The sequence below is a fragment of the Acyrthosiphon pisum genome, chromosome X (assembly GCF_005508785.2).
Source record: "Acyrthosiphon pisum isolate AL4f chromosome X, pea_aphid_22Mar2018_4r6ur, whole genome shotgun sequence".
NCBI lineage: Eukaryota > Metazoa > Arthropoda > Insecta > Hemiptera > Aphididae > Acyrthosiphon > Acyrthosiphon pisum.
The window spans coordinates 4,534,007-4,548,704 of NC_042493.1; the positions used below are offsets into that span (position 1 = coordinate 4,534,007).

General features: G+C 27.3%; 2 protein-coding genes across 3 annotated transcripts in view; one reads left to right on the forward strand and one right to left on the reverse strand.

Annotated features, from left to right (window-relative positions):
* Positions 1 to 686: 686 nt before the first annotated feature.
* Positions 687 to 7,472, forward strand: LOC100159742. The gene is made up of 9 exons (XM_001949669.4): positions 687 to 995; positions 2,356 to 2,394; positions 2,834 to 2,888; positions 3,190 to 3,401; positions 3,489 to 3,628; positions 4,960 to 5,190; positions 5,380 to 5,542; positions 5,599 to 5,754; positions 6,529 to 7,472. The coding sequence occupies exons 2-9, from the start codon at positions 2,365 to 2,367 to the stop codon at positions 6,730 to 6,732; spliced, it is 1,191 nt and encodes a 396-aa protein (XP_001949704.1). The 5' UTR covers positions 687 to 995; positions 2,356 to 2,364; the 3' UTR covers positions 6,733 to 7,472.
* An 851-nt stretch (positions 7,473 to 8,323) lies between these two features.
* LOC100161790 (protein ST7 homolog) overlaps positions 8,324 to 14,698 on the reverse strand; it is a 20,826-nt gene continuing 14,451 nt past the window's right edge. For both annotated transcript variants that reach the window (XM_029485875.1, XM_001949533.5), the window contains 5 exons: positions 10,949 to 11,139; positions 9,991 to 10,093; positions 9,227 to 9,470; positions 9,014 to 9,153; positions 8,324 to 8,914 (listed from right to left, as the gene is read on the reverse strand). In XM_029485875.1, coding sequence (XP_029341735.1) covers positions 8,819 to 8,914; positions 9,014 to 9,153; positions 9,227 to 9,470; positions 9,991 to 10,093; positions 10,949 to 11,139 — 774 coding nt within the window. In that variant the 3' untranslated portion in view covers positions 8,324 to 8,818. The remainder of the gene's footprint in view (positions 8,915 to 9,013; positions 9,154 to 9,226; positions 9,471 to 9,990; positions 10,094 to 10,948; positions 11,140 to 14,698) is intronic.

A 14,698-nucleotide genomic window follows, 5' to 3' on the forward strand; every position in this document is an offset into this window, starting at 1 on the left:
ATTATTAATAATATATAATAAATATGATGTGAAACAGTAATAGCCAGTAGGTAAGTGTAACAATAACATATATTTAAAATAAAATATACCTACCTATTATGTGCATAGTACCTATATTAATAATGCCTATTATCATAGCATAATATGTCATATTATTTATTACCTATAATATTATATTCTTTCAAATACAATTTTGGTTTTTCTGCATTCATCGAAAGATTTGAAATGTGGGTATATAATTTACATACGTTGATCATATAATATATTAAAGAGTTCGGTATTTCGGTGTGTGTTTTACTGTCTTAGGTTCCTACATATTTTCCAAAGTAGGTACCTACCTATTGGTTGGACGGTTGGTATAATATTTACAGCACTGAGACTACACAGACACATGTAATACCTAAGTACAACTGTACAAGGTACTTATACCTACCTACGCGGTAACGGGTCGACGGTCGTAATCGTTATTATTGTACTATACGTAATAATAATAATGATAATAAATAATAATAATAATATGGATATGTCGCGGGGGCGAAACCCGTCGGCGGCGCTACCGCCACCCACCGCCACAGCAACACCTGTCGACCTATCCGGTCGTCTTCGGCGGCGGTGGCGGCGAAAACGGAAGAGTGGGACAACGTTGCAAGTCGTGACTATATGTATATTTTTTATTATACTGCTGCCTACGTCTACGTGTCGTCATTCGTGTGTAACACCCATCCACCCACCCACCCACCTTGTGCCTTGTTCGTCCGGGTCAGAACCAGTCTCATTGCGCAACGCCGGAACCTTTCACTGACGACGACGACGACGTTCCGCCGCCGCACCAAAAGCAAAAAATTTCCGTCTCACGTCGCGGACGCGCTTTGTCCGCTGCAGTTGTCGCCGTTCGTCACCGTCGCCGTTGTTGTCGTCGCGTCGTAACCGCGTCGCTCGTCGGATTCCGCCATTTTCCCGTTTGGCGGACACCGTTGACGATCACTGCCAACCCCGTGAGTACCACCTGCCCTATATTATACTTTAGTGCCCGCCCTTCACATTTTTATCGTCATCCCAGTATCACCCCAAAAACGGATATCCGTTGCTACAGCCACCTGTAGTTGAGAGGATGTCACCCCCCCCCCCCCCCCTGTAAGTTCTCCGTCTTACAAACGTACAACGTATTAGGTGGGTGACATCAAATTTGAGTTCAGCTGAACCAATTTGCATTGTTACCTGTTAGCTTTTATATTGGAGTGACTTTACCTAGGTATCAAATACTTACATAAAGAACATGCTAACTATTACATTTCGAAAATGCTCATAGGTAATTCACTTACAAGTTAAAATATTGTTAATATACTTACTGACACAGATATTGTTTTTAACTTTATGTACTAGGTATGATACTTAAATATTAGTCAATCCACTCTAATAGCGAACAGTGCAAAATTAGTTCTGCTGAATGCAAATTGGCTATAACGTACAATTCTTAGATGAATACAACACAAGCGGATGAGATATCCTCTCAAAGCATATGAATTTAACTATTAAGGTATATGTTTATAACTGCCACTGAGGTTGCTAATATAGGTACGTTGCACTACACAAAGGAATGTGTGGGCTATAGATTTTGTGACCTACAGCCAGACCTACATATTATTACATTTTCATGATTTAATGACATTGATAAATTTATGCTAAGTGTTTATAGTGGACATAATGGAGAAATGTACCTACCTAATTGAAAACAAATATAAAAAATAGCCTGTGGTATAGGAACAATATTTAACATTTTGAGACAGTCGAATCATTCTGGTCCCCTCTACACCAAAAGTTAAGCCTAGGTTAGGTCAATGTACCATCCATATTCTTGAAATTAAACTTAAATAGTAGAGGCATATTGGAAATATCTCTTTTCACATGGACATTCATGTGGTAGTCATTAATTACAAAATTATAACAATAAAAAGTCATTGTAGTTCAAAGTACCTATTAAGACGAAAATGATTAGCTTTCCTTTTTAGGTCTAAACAGGTACATGCAATGAATGATACTTTTATCATTTTTATCATAGTGCCTAACAAGTAATGGACTAGGTATTTTTGGCATTTTATACCAGTGAGCAGTATTCCACTAAGTATACCAGCAAAGAAACCAAATATTATAAGATAGGCGTTAGGGAAGCTAGTACACCCTTGTCACTGAAGTAAATTCTAATATGCAGTTGAATGTACATGCAGTACCTGTTGTAGAGGTATAAAGTATTGTGTTTTATCTTGAGGCTCAATTTGTTTGTAGACACTAGACTTATAATTTTTTTGACCATTATCTAAATTAGACTAATTGGATACATTAATTTATTTTTTTCAGGGAAATACCATGGCCAATAAATGCATTCTTTTATGTGCAGTAAGTATTTATTACTATAATTAATAGACATTTATGTTCAAGGCCAATACCTATCAAATAGTATAGCTGTATATTGTATGGATAATCTAATGCTGACCTATTATAACAATCATATTTTAATGTAATTTAAAATAAAAATATTTTTTTCTATGGATATAATAGGTATTAACCACACTATTAAATAATATATAGGTAGATAATTTTTAAATTTAAAAGTTATATTCCTTGTACCCTTACATTTTATTCTAATTAATTTTTATTTTTGGTTGCTTAGTTGAAATATACTATACCTGTATGATTAGCAACACAATTTAATAGGTATATTTATAAATGTTATAATTATAGAAAAACTTCATTGAAGAATAAGTTTAGTTTATAAAGATTTTTTTGCTAATTGTATTTAACTAACATATTTTATAAATTATTTTATTTACTTTAGTTGGCACTATGCTGTGTTCGTGCTGACCATCTGATGTCTAATGATGCTTTATCAGGTATAAACTCAAAAAAATATATTTTAAATATGCTTTTTTATTATTATTAACAACATTATATTTATTTAATGTTTATTAGTTATTATTACTAGTTACTTTTTAAGTAAATTTATAAAAATACTTTTTATGAACACTTATATTAGTTTTATAAAAAAGTATATTTTCTTTATGATTAACTTTTAAACCTAAACATGTACTAAAACAATAATTATTTTTAGAACATTGCACATACCACATATAGGCATTTATAATTAAATATAAAAGAAAACTATTAAACTGTTTTGTTTTGTCATCAACACAGATCTGAACGATATGTCTAAAGATATTACCATAGAATGTAATAATAAAGAAATAAGTGTGACCATTGATACAAAGTCAAAATCATTCACTGGAATAATTTACCCAAAGGGTTTATCAAAAAATTCAAGTTGTATGGCCGAATTCAACTATGAAAAAAGCCCTGTAGTTTATAAACTTCCGTTAAGATCATGTAACACAATGAGTACATACCTAGTAAGTAAATGTGAATAATATAAAATTCTATACAATATTAAATGTATACATAGGTACATATATTAAAAATAACAACAATATTTTTAGAATGATGGTTTAGTAGAATACTTCAATACAATAGTTTTACAACCTCATAGAAAATTGGTGACAAATCAGGGTAAAGGCTTTCATATTCGGTGTAAATATCAAACAAATGATCAGCTATTAACTAATGTGTTAAATATGAGGTAAGTTTTCTTATAATTAGTACTGCTTTGTATTATTTTAGAAAATACTTTTAATTATATAAATAGTATGCAGTTTATACTTTGTGAAATTAATATTATACATAACTATTGTGTATAATATATTGTATAATATTTAAAACTATTATTGCTAAGATTAATTCGAAAAAACTAGGCATTTTTTTCTAAAAATATCTTTTTGCAAATTAAGTATTTGAGTATTAGAAAAAATAATAAATACACTTCTGGTAGCTCATTATGTATATTATACCTTTAATGATTTATAAAAATAACTGCTCATATCTGCTATATATATATTATTATATATAATAAATAAATACTCATAAGTAGGCCTCAGAATTTAATGCACTTATTAAGTACTATACCCGCCGCGGAATAAGATGATGACTGGTCGCGCAGGCAAAACAACTTCCTCCACCGCACTGCTTGTCCTTGCGACGACTTCAATCAAAAACCGGCTGTGCGAAACGGACGCAAAACGGTCCGCCGCGCAGTCATCATCTTATTCTTTGGCGGGTATAAATATGCATGCACTTGTGCAGTTGTGCTCTTAAAAAGTACAAATATGCTTTAAAATTAATATGCACTTATTTTTTTTTTTTTTAAATGCAACATTTTAATAAAATATACATATTAACAACAGTACAAATATTTTATTAAACTAAACATAATTGCCAGATTTAAATATATACTAAAATAAAATAAATTAATAGCTTGACAAATGTTCTCGAACTAAAATTTATTTTCTTTTAAAATGTTCCCATTAAATTATACCTATATCTGCAGAACAAAAATTAAAATTAAAAAAACGTGGGCATTTAGAATCATGATACAATAAAACTTAATGAATATTTTGAAAATAAATATATTTATTTTTTATCACAACATTTTCAAATTTTTCTATCAATTTACCAATAGTTATAATAAATGCAATAAAAAATGGTAAAATTAATTGATATTATGCTCTAAAAATTATAAAATCACTAAATATACAAAAATATGCACTATACATTTTAAATATGTTTTTCGTAGTGTCGTAAAAATAATTTCAAGTTTACTGAGCTATAAATTGTATAGCCCAATAAAAAAATGCAAATGCAATAACTTCTGAGCCCTACTCATAAGAATGTATGCCAAATTAATTAATATTATAATCCAATCATATAAAGTAAATTTAACATATTTAATGTGTGTGATTAGTGGTTGATTTTTAAAAATGTTGAAATAGTTAATACCATAGTATTTTAATTTGTAATAATAAATAATAATCTACGTATATACGTTATACTTTTATGATTTTTATAATTTTATAGCACAACTGATGAAGCAGCAATGATTGAAACTGCCAAGATGCCAACATGTACAATGAAAATTTTTTCTGGAAAAACTGTAAAGCAAGATGTAGCGGAAAACGTTAAAATTGGAGATCCCTTGACGATGGTCATATCAATAAACAGTGAAGACATTTTTGGATTGTTTATTACAGACTGTTTAGTTCGTGATGGTTTGGGTTGGGGCGATCAGCGTCTTATTGATCAATCTGGGTATGTACAATTCGTCCATATGAAATTAAAAAAAAAAATTAACATGTTAAATACAACTTAAAACTTAAAATTTATAAAATTAAAATTAACCATTCTCATTAGGTATACAATTTGTGAAATTTGTTATGAGATACTATCAATAATTTTTTTTATCTATTTAAATTAATACATTTTAATAACTTATGTTAGATGTTCAATTGAAGATGATATAATGGGGCAATTCCAATACAGTGCTAACAAAACAACAGCAGTGGTGAATTTTCAAGCTCATAAGTTTCCTTATACTACCTCTGTATATTATCAATGTCACGTTCATTTATGTTTGAAAGCAAATGGAGGCTGTGCAAATACGGTAACTTTTTTAAAATAAAATTGCGATTACATGTTTTTAATTCATTTACATTTTAGCCACCAAATTGTAGTAATAGAAAACGTTTTCGGCGTGAAGACCAAACAAATGAGGATGAAAGTCCAGCTACAATAGAAGTATATAGCGGCCTTTATGTTAATGAAGGAGTAGATTCAGGTAATCCTGAACAGATGGATCAAGTAGCACGAGAAAAAGTATGTTTTGTTGTATTATTTGTCTACTTTAAAGTTAATGTATTTATGTAATTGGAAGATAAAGAAAGTTTTATATTTTTATCTACTAAATATGGAATATTAAAATAAACATAAAATAAGTATTACAGTCGTTACTCAATAATTCGAAATTCAGGTAACCAAGTTAAAAATTTAGGTTTTTAATTTACTGAGTGTTTGGTAATGAAAATTATCGTACATACACTGTATTTATTATTAAATTTATTATACATTTATTTTGATATTTTTTATTTATATAAATTATTATATATTATTAAAATAAATAAGTCAATGTAGTAAGATTTATTCACCAGTTTCAACTGCCACAATCATTTTTTTTTATCGGCGAGTGACAAACACTTGTACTTTATGGGACCCATATTCAGACTGACTGATGTTTTATTCAATTTCAACAACATACTGTTTACCTATTTCAGAGGTTTATTTTGGTAAAATTATACGATTAAAGTTGAAAAACTACCGATAGACATTTCAAATTATCGAGAAGACATAATACATAATAATATATTTTCTTCTAATTATAGAGGGCTTCTCAGGGGACCAAGTGTTTAGTTCAATTTAAGGAGTTTTTCGAATTATTGAGTAACGGCAGTATTTGACCTACTATAACTTTGGTGAATTATGGATTTTACCAATAAACTTTTTTACGAATTATTTTTTTTGAAAAAAGTTGCTTTTTACAATTGTCTATTGTAAAGCTATATTAATAACAATAATTATTTTAATTTATTACAGATTTTGGATGATCCTTACAATATTTGCATTTCTCAGCGTAATTTTGCTATAAGTATTGCTATAGCCGGACTTATCCTTATGCTTTTAACAGTAATAACAGCTTTGATATTGTTGATGAGAAGACACAAAAAGTCTGTTTCTTCAAGTGGAAGTTCTGTATACAGTGGCCCTTACACAAATACAGCATTTAGTCACACTAGTTAAATATCAACAATTAAGATTCTATGGTGCTCTTTTATTAACATGTAACAATTTTTATTTTATATTCATAGTATATAAGAAATGTCAAAGGTTATGAGATTTATTAAAATAATTTTATAACGTTTTAAAGCATAAAATTATTTTTAGTAATTTAGTATTTTTTATTAAATGAAATTTAATTTGAATCGCGGACATATATTAAGAAGAACTTCACTCTCCTGAAAAATGGGTTTTCAGTAATAGGTAGCATATTATTTAGGTATAAGCTGCTCACGTGGTCTAATTATTAGACATCCATTAACAACATTTAAGAAAGTATACAATTGTAGGAATATTGTTGTTAATATTTTAAAATTGTTTTAGTAGATCATCTAGCCATGTTGCATGCAAAAGATTGTATACTCTTATGATACTAATTATTTATATATATTTTTTAGATAAATATAATATGTTTTGAGTTCCTTCTTTATATTTTGTCAAATTTAAATTTAGTTTTTATATCATGAAATAGTAAAAATGTATAAATTGTATTTTATATTTATATAGCATCTGTTATGTAAATGGTTTGGAGTCTATTGTATTAATATATGTCCCTGATTTAAATATTTTATTAATATTTATATTACTTTATATTATACAATTAAAACATTTTAGAATTATATTGCATTACGAAATGCTATGATCAATGTAGAGTGATAATATTATTATTTTTATTAAATTAAATTATATCCTGATGTATTTAATATTGTGTTGTTATTTTAATAATTGTATAGATGCTAAGACAACGAGTGTCAAGAAAAACAAGTTTTAATACCAAATTTGGTAGCAGAATCAACATCAAAAGAAAACATAATATTAGCGTGCTTAAAATTTAACTAAATAATAACATAAATTCAATATTATAAAAATGAAGTTGTTTTTGTAGTGATTGATGTTTTATAATCAAGACAATATTTTTTTAAGAAGTAGGAAAAATTAAAAATTTTCATTTTCCATACAATTGATAAGATGTGCCACTCATACCATAGTTTTGACTATGTTTCTACTGCTATCCTTACACTGTATCAAAGTTTCGCTTTCTTTGATAACCTTTAAAACGAGTATCTACTTATACGTTTTTATTTACCTAGACTCGTCTTGCAAATTATTTTGCAGGCTTTGGTCCAGTCAACAGAAATGCAGCTGAATAAGCAAGTTTAAATTAAATTAAGTCTATTTTAAAAATAATTACATTTTCTAGATGAGTTTTACTGTATCCCACTACATAGAAATTCGTTAGACTAAACCGGTGTGAAAATAATACACCGGGATGTGAGGATCATATAATTTACACAGTTCATTACCCCTGTGCGAGATAATGTGGGATAATTTTAAACTGGTCTAGTTTAGCGAATTTCTAGTATAACTTACTTTAGACGTACAGGGTAGATGACAGTAATTTCTTCCCAATTCCAAAGGTATGAGAAATTACACTCCCTCTATCATATTTTTCTACATAACTTTCCTTCTTCACCATTTGCAGCATTTGGCCAACGGGGCCCTGGATTTGACTACGGTGCATATTTGAAATAAATATGGCAACAGTTGTAATTCTGTTATTTAAGATATTTTAGTTATTTATTTATATTTTTATCATTGGTTTGGGTATTGAAACCCACTTTTTATTTGAATGAAATAAAACAAAAATAACTTTCATAACATGATTGTGTATTAAAGAAGTTTTTTTTTTACAAATTCTTAAAAGCAATTTCACCTCTAATAAAAATAAACATAATAGCTAAATTTAAGTTTACATTTTATATATTAATACTTAATAGCTGTTGTTCCAGTATTATTATTCATCACTTGTACTTGTCCTGCGGATTGATTGGACCAGACTGACCAATATTTATTTTAAACTTGGCTTCAATTTGACTAGTTCAGATCCAATGTTAATTTAAAACTGGTATTATATAAATAAAATAATATGATCATAAATTACAATGTCAGATCGTTGTGCTCTCCTTTGTTATGCATATATATATATTTATACATTATACTTATTATATTTACAAAGAAATAAAGAATAATTTACTAAGTATAAATCAGATCAAATGTTAGAGAGAATATCCATAACATTATTCGGAAGCATTGTCTCTAAACGATCAAGACAATAGTTTACTGGCACAATAATCCACATGCATATCTACAAAAATTAGACATTTTTAATTAAAATTTTACAGACTCCTTAAATTATTGATATTTTTAACTTTAACTTGAATTGAATATTGCAATATTAACTTACAATATAAACAAGATTTCCTGTGAATTGTGGATGGAGATATATCAGCAGAGCGAGTAATGCTGAAAAGGAACTTAGACCAGCCGTAAAATGAATAAAGAATGGCAAATCCTTTTTTGGAAAAACGCTTACTTTATGATAAGCTAAATTAACAGAAATAAATAAATAATAATGAGAAAATAAAGTAAACTACAAACATTATATTCAATTAATTACTTGGCAATAGTTCTCTGTCGGCCAACTCAGTACACGTGGGATAGGGATGGAATAAATATCCTTTTTCTAAAGGGTATGGAATTTGGTTAAACGCACTTTCCCATGTTACATTAAGCACGGCCAATGCTCCTTTTATTCGTTTCCAGTGTGCCAAGTGAAAAAATGCGTACGCCACAGCTTCCGAATCTCCTCTTTTTAGTATGTGTTCAGGAGGGAAAATATAAGATTTCATTTCCAGTAAGTACTAAAAAAAAAAAATCTTTACAATCATTGAGAAAATACAATTAGGTTATATTGGCTTATGAGAAACTAATATAACTAATGGGTTTTTAATTTTTATAAAAATGTTGACATTTAAAAGTATCAACTTATTGAAAAAGTTTTTTTATCACCAAAAAATATACTAGACTAAACTCTGAAATGTCTATATTAGATAACTATTATACTAATTTGAATGATATTCTTTTTAAAGAAACACATTTTTTTTGAATATTTAAAAAAAATAGATATGAAAGTTTTTTTTTAAAGTTTATTATTATTATTATTTATTTATTACGGGCAGTGAGCCCAATATAATTTACAAAAATATTATATTATATTAATATTTAAATAATAAAGGTACAAAAATATTCTGATAATGCATGAATCTTTAAAATTTAAATATAATAATTTATAATAACTAATAAGTCTGTTGCGTATTTGGAAAATTGGGTATCCACATTAAAATTGTATACATTGAAATTATTTAGTTTCTTTTAATATACTTTTGGAACATGCGGATTAAATTCCACAGCTCGATGAATAGCCTCAAGCGCCACTTCTTCAGCTTGGGTAAGCCCTTTCTTCAATGTATTTCCTACATTATATCTGCAAATAATCAAATTTCTATTATTTTATAAGTAAATTAAAAAAAAAAAATTATAGCATATAGTCAAATTAAATGCAATACAATACTATATACAAAAAATAATGTGCATGCATAGTTAAAATTTTATATTTATGATGATGAAAATGATAACTTATTTAGATTTAATGTTTTAGCAACTATTTAACATCCATTATTAATTTTTAACATTTTATTTTTACCAATTGGTACAATTTTAATTGAAAATCTGATGATGTGTGTGAGGTTCATTTGTAAATATTTATCTGGTTTATAATTAAACAGAATACTAGACATTCAACAAAGAAGTTAATTTAGGAAAATATCAACATTCCTCATGTGGACCTAAATACTATATTTGATTAATATAACACTAAGAAGTTTGTTGCTAACAATGTAATACATGTTACCTGTTAGTTTTCATTAATCACTCTGACTTTTGTAAAATTTACAGTATGGTTTTTAAATAATATGAATTATAATTCTAAATTTATCAATTACAAAAAATACAACATAGTTCATATCTCATGGGTATCAATATTAACAACTAAAAAATATGATTGGAACGTTCATGTTTAAATACTAGAAACATATTATTTTTGTTAAATATTATCAACTAAGTCATATCTACTGAGCACTACTAAGATAATACAATTATTACAATTAGGTATTCAAATTTTAAGTTATGAATAACTTAAGTATATTTACAGCAATACAAGCTTATTTAACTAATTATCAATATCAAACAAATGACAAATATACATGCATGGACTTTAATAAACCTGAAATTTTCTATGCAAAGAACATAATTAATATAATCGTAACAATAATAAATTTACTTGTCAGCGATAACACGGATTTTTAACAATGCAGAAGTATAACAGATGACCGCCGATTTAGGTAGATTTATATCATCGTATTTGGCTAGTACCGATTGTACATCGGCATATGACTGCGTTTCTAATAGTACTTCTATTAAGTTTTCGTGAACATTAAGTATGTTCATTATCGGAGGCATTTCCTTGCTTAACTGTTAATAATAAATCCTTTCATAAATATAGGTACACACACAAACACCCCACACACATACTACATACATACAAGATTCATTATTTATATGAATTTATTAGGACATTATGAAGAGAAAGTTCCGTATTAATTAACAAATCAATAATAAATACATTGTGAGCTTTAGATAAATTATTTAACTTTCCTTCAGCCATTAATACAAAACTATTATTTGAATTTTAAATGTAAAATTTAGAAGTACACAAAAATTAATAAAACATTAGGTTATAATAGGTACAACGCAAAACATTAATAATATTATTTTTAGTAACTTTATTAACCCATGATAAGTTTCAATTGAATATTTAATTAGATAACAAATTGAAATTCATTTTAACACAAATTAAGTACATCACTTTATAATATAAATATCAAAAGATACTAACACATTACACTGATTTAAAAATAAACACATTTAATTGAATTGAAGAATAAATAAAGGAGTAACTCGAGTAACTATCAAACAATTAAATTGTTTAAGGTGCCTGGTGCCAATGTAATTTTGATTATAAAAATACACTTAATGAGAATAGTAATTAGTAATAGTCCTGTAGAATCAACCAAATCTGATCATTTTTTTTTTAAACTAATCAAGTTATAAAAGTGTATATTATTGATTATTGTTATTAATTTTTAAGTCAATACCACCTTACTGTAAAACAGTGAGAATGGGTTCATGTATTAAGATAAATCTAAATACTTTTATGTCATTGCGTGTAGTAAAATTCATAATATACGTAAAATTGTTATCTCCTCACAAATAATGTTCAATTCGAATTCAATGACAAATAATTATATATGAAAAAAAGATTCAGAGTGACCAATGGGCGCCCATTAGGGGGTATATGTCACCCCCACCCCCACCATAGACAAATGTGAAATGATGGTTATTTTTATAATTGTAAATGATAAACTATTTTTACTGATTATATTATAATACATGACATATTACATAGGTGCATTGTTTATCTATGTTGTATATCTATTTTCTGTTATTTAATTCAAGCAATTTTGTTGGTTTTTAGTTATTTCTTTTGATATTATCACTCCTCCTCTCCCTAAGTTCTGTTTGATGAGAACCATTGGGAATGACCCAATACTGACTTAATAAAATTTAAAATTTAAATTAAAAATTTATTTTGAAATAAAAATTATTTTTCATATTTATCATTTGGCCTGTCCTAGTAAAATTGTTTATATAGTTTCATATATGAAGACGGTTATATATTATTGAAATTAAATTACAAATTTACTATGACGAAAATAACAGTTTGTTTTTAAAATATACATAGATTTGAATTTTGTGAATATGTGTTAGGATACACATAATTTTTATTATAGGGTTATTTATTCACAAGGTTATTTTTTAGACAAATTATATTCTATTCCGCATTGAACTCCATTTTTAAATGTTTTAATCTCAAACTTTATTAGATGTATTTAAAAATTAGGCAATTTTAAGTTTTTTTTACAAATTATTTTGTACTATTATTTGAAATAAAATAAAAATACAAGTTCATTGTGGCCTGTTGAGTTTTTTCCTTTCAGATGAAAAATAGTTATCAAAATCTGACAATTCTAAAAGGGCTGAGTGTTTTTCCTGTGAAGTAATTTTTGTTAATAAAATTCACCAATTTTTAAAAATTTTAAAAATCAGCACCAGACCCCTTAAGTTTTTTTTTTTTCATTTTTGTAAGTTTGTTTATTAAAGGTTGAACATTCAAACTTTATAATATATTTACTTCATAGTTAATTTTCAAAGCACTATTCTTGTATAAATAATCTTACTAGGTTATAACTCATTTAATTTTATTATCAACATTATTTATGGTAAATAAATTGTCTATTGTCTACAACTAGAGTAAAGACTACATTGGCTGGACGACAAGTATAAATTTAGTTATTTAATTTCATCTAAATAATTCCAATTCTATTTTATGATTATGTAAGTATCAACCAGTTAAGCATTAACTACAATGTTACAATTATGTTATAATACTATAGTGACGTGCCAAATAGAGTAATAGGTTTGATGCAAAAGAATATTTATTTCAAAAAAAAAAATATGTGAAAAGTTTACCCATACCTAAATAGTTTAATTTGTATAGTTTATGTTATGGTTATATCAAATGTATGTGTAATTTTAACATATCTTAAAGTCGAAGATGTTGCACAGTTATAGTGATGCTGTATGTGAGTAATATACATATTACCAGTGATAAGACCATTAATTTAATTATACATTATATAAATCTATTTGAAAACAATTCATTGTTATTGTTTTATTATATAATGCAATATAATATGAAACTTAAATTACTAGAAACAAAAAAAAAATTATTATTGGCATATTATTAATACATAATATCAATCATAACTATAAATTAGTGATGTTACAAACCCTGATTTTTAAGGTCGAACCGAACCTGAACCAAACTCTTCTTCAAATTAACGAACTCGAACAGATCCGAACCTACATATTTTTAATCGAACTCGAACCGAACATTAAAAAAGTACAGAGGTTAAAAATGTATTATTAATTTAATGTTTACTATTTAGTATTTACTATAAACTAATGATTATCTTAGTAATATCTTAGTAATATCGGTCATTACATAACAATTTCCAGACCCCTCTGCACCGCCTGGCGTAGTGAAGTTGTATCACGGTGGGCTCGGTGAAACGCGCTGTATGGGGTATGCCGCGCCGCCGCCGGTCGCAACACGCAATAAATAATAATAATTTTTAATTACAATAATAATGTTGGATTGTCCGATCGTCGACTTGTTTTTAAATTCTCTGGAACGATTGTCGAACCGAACTATTAGGTATTTGGTTCGGTTCGTTTCGGTTCAAAAATCGAACAGTTCGTAACATCACTACTATAAATTATTAATACCTATAAATTAAGCTATGATAGATTTACACTTACATATTTTATTAGTTTACATTTATTTTGTTTTGTATCAAATATTAAAAAAATTGTGGGCCTTAAGATGATTTAGTATTTTAAAACACTTTTAATTATATGGTTAATTTTTTTATGCATTTTATTTACATTATTGTTTTATAATATAACATAATCCTAATCATCAGGTAATGTTGACATTGTACCAGATTAAAAAATGCAATAACACAAACTGTATTACATTATATAAATATATGTATTAGGTATTGTAAAACCTTGTTTATTATAAAATAATACATAGTTAAATAATAGTAGATGCTCTTTGTGTCATTCACCTTATACTCAGTTGAAACAGCTTAAGTACTTCAAATGAATTAACAAAATGAATTAATTAAAAAAGCTGTTTATATTAGTTATATCCCAATAATGACTTGGATATTAACATGAGTTTTGACTAGATATCTTAAGGGGATTCAATACAGTGATTTCCTGTTTTCGTCTAACGTGACATAGTATTTTAGACGTGTTTTTTGCCAAACATACCAATTGATCTAATGAAGGGATAAGAATTCTGAAAACAGATTTGAATTCGTCATCAAGTCTACTAGAAATT

Coding starts and splice junctions, on each gene's coding strand:
- LOC100159742 (XM_001949669.4), top strand. CDS start 2,365: ATGGCCAATAAATGCATTCTTTTATGTGCA. Junction 2,395..2,833: donor AATGCATTCTTTTATGTGCA/GTAAGTATTTAT, acceptor TATTTACTTTAG/TTGGCACTATGCTGTGTTCG. Junction 3,402..3,488: donor ACACAATGAGTACATACCTA/GTAAGTAAATGT, acceptor CAATATTTTTAG/AATGATGGTTTAGTAGAATA.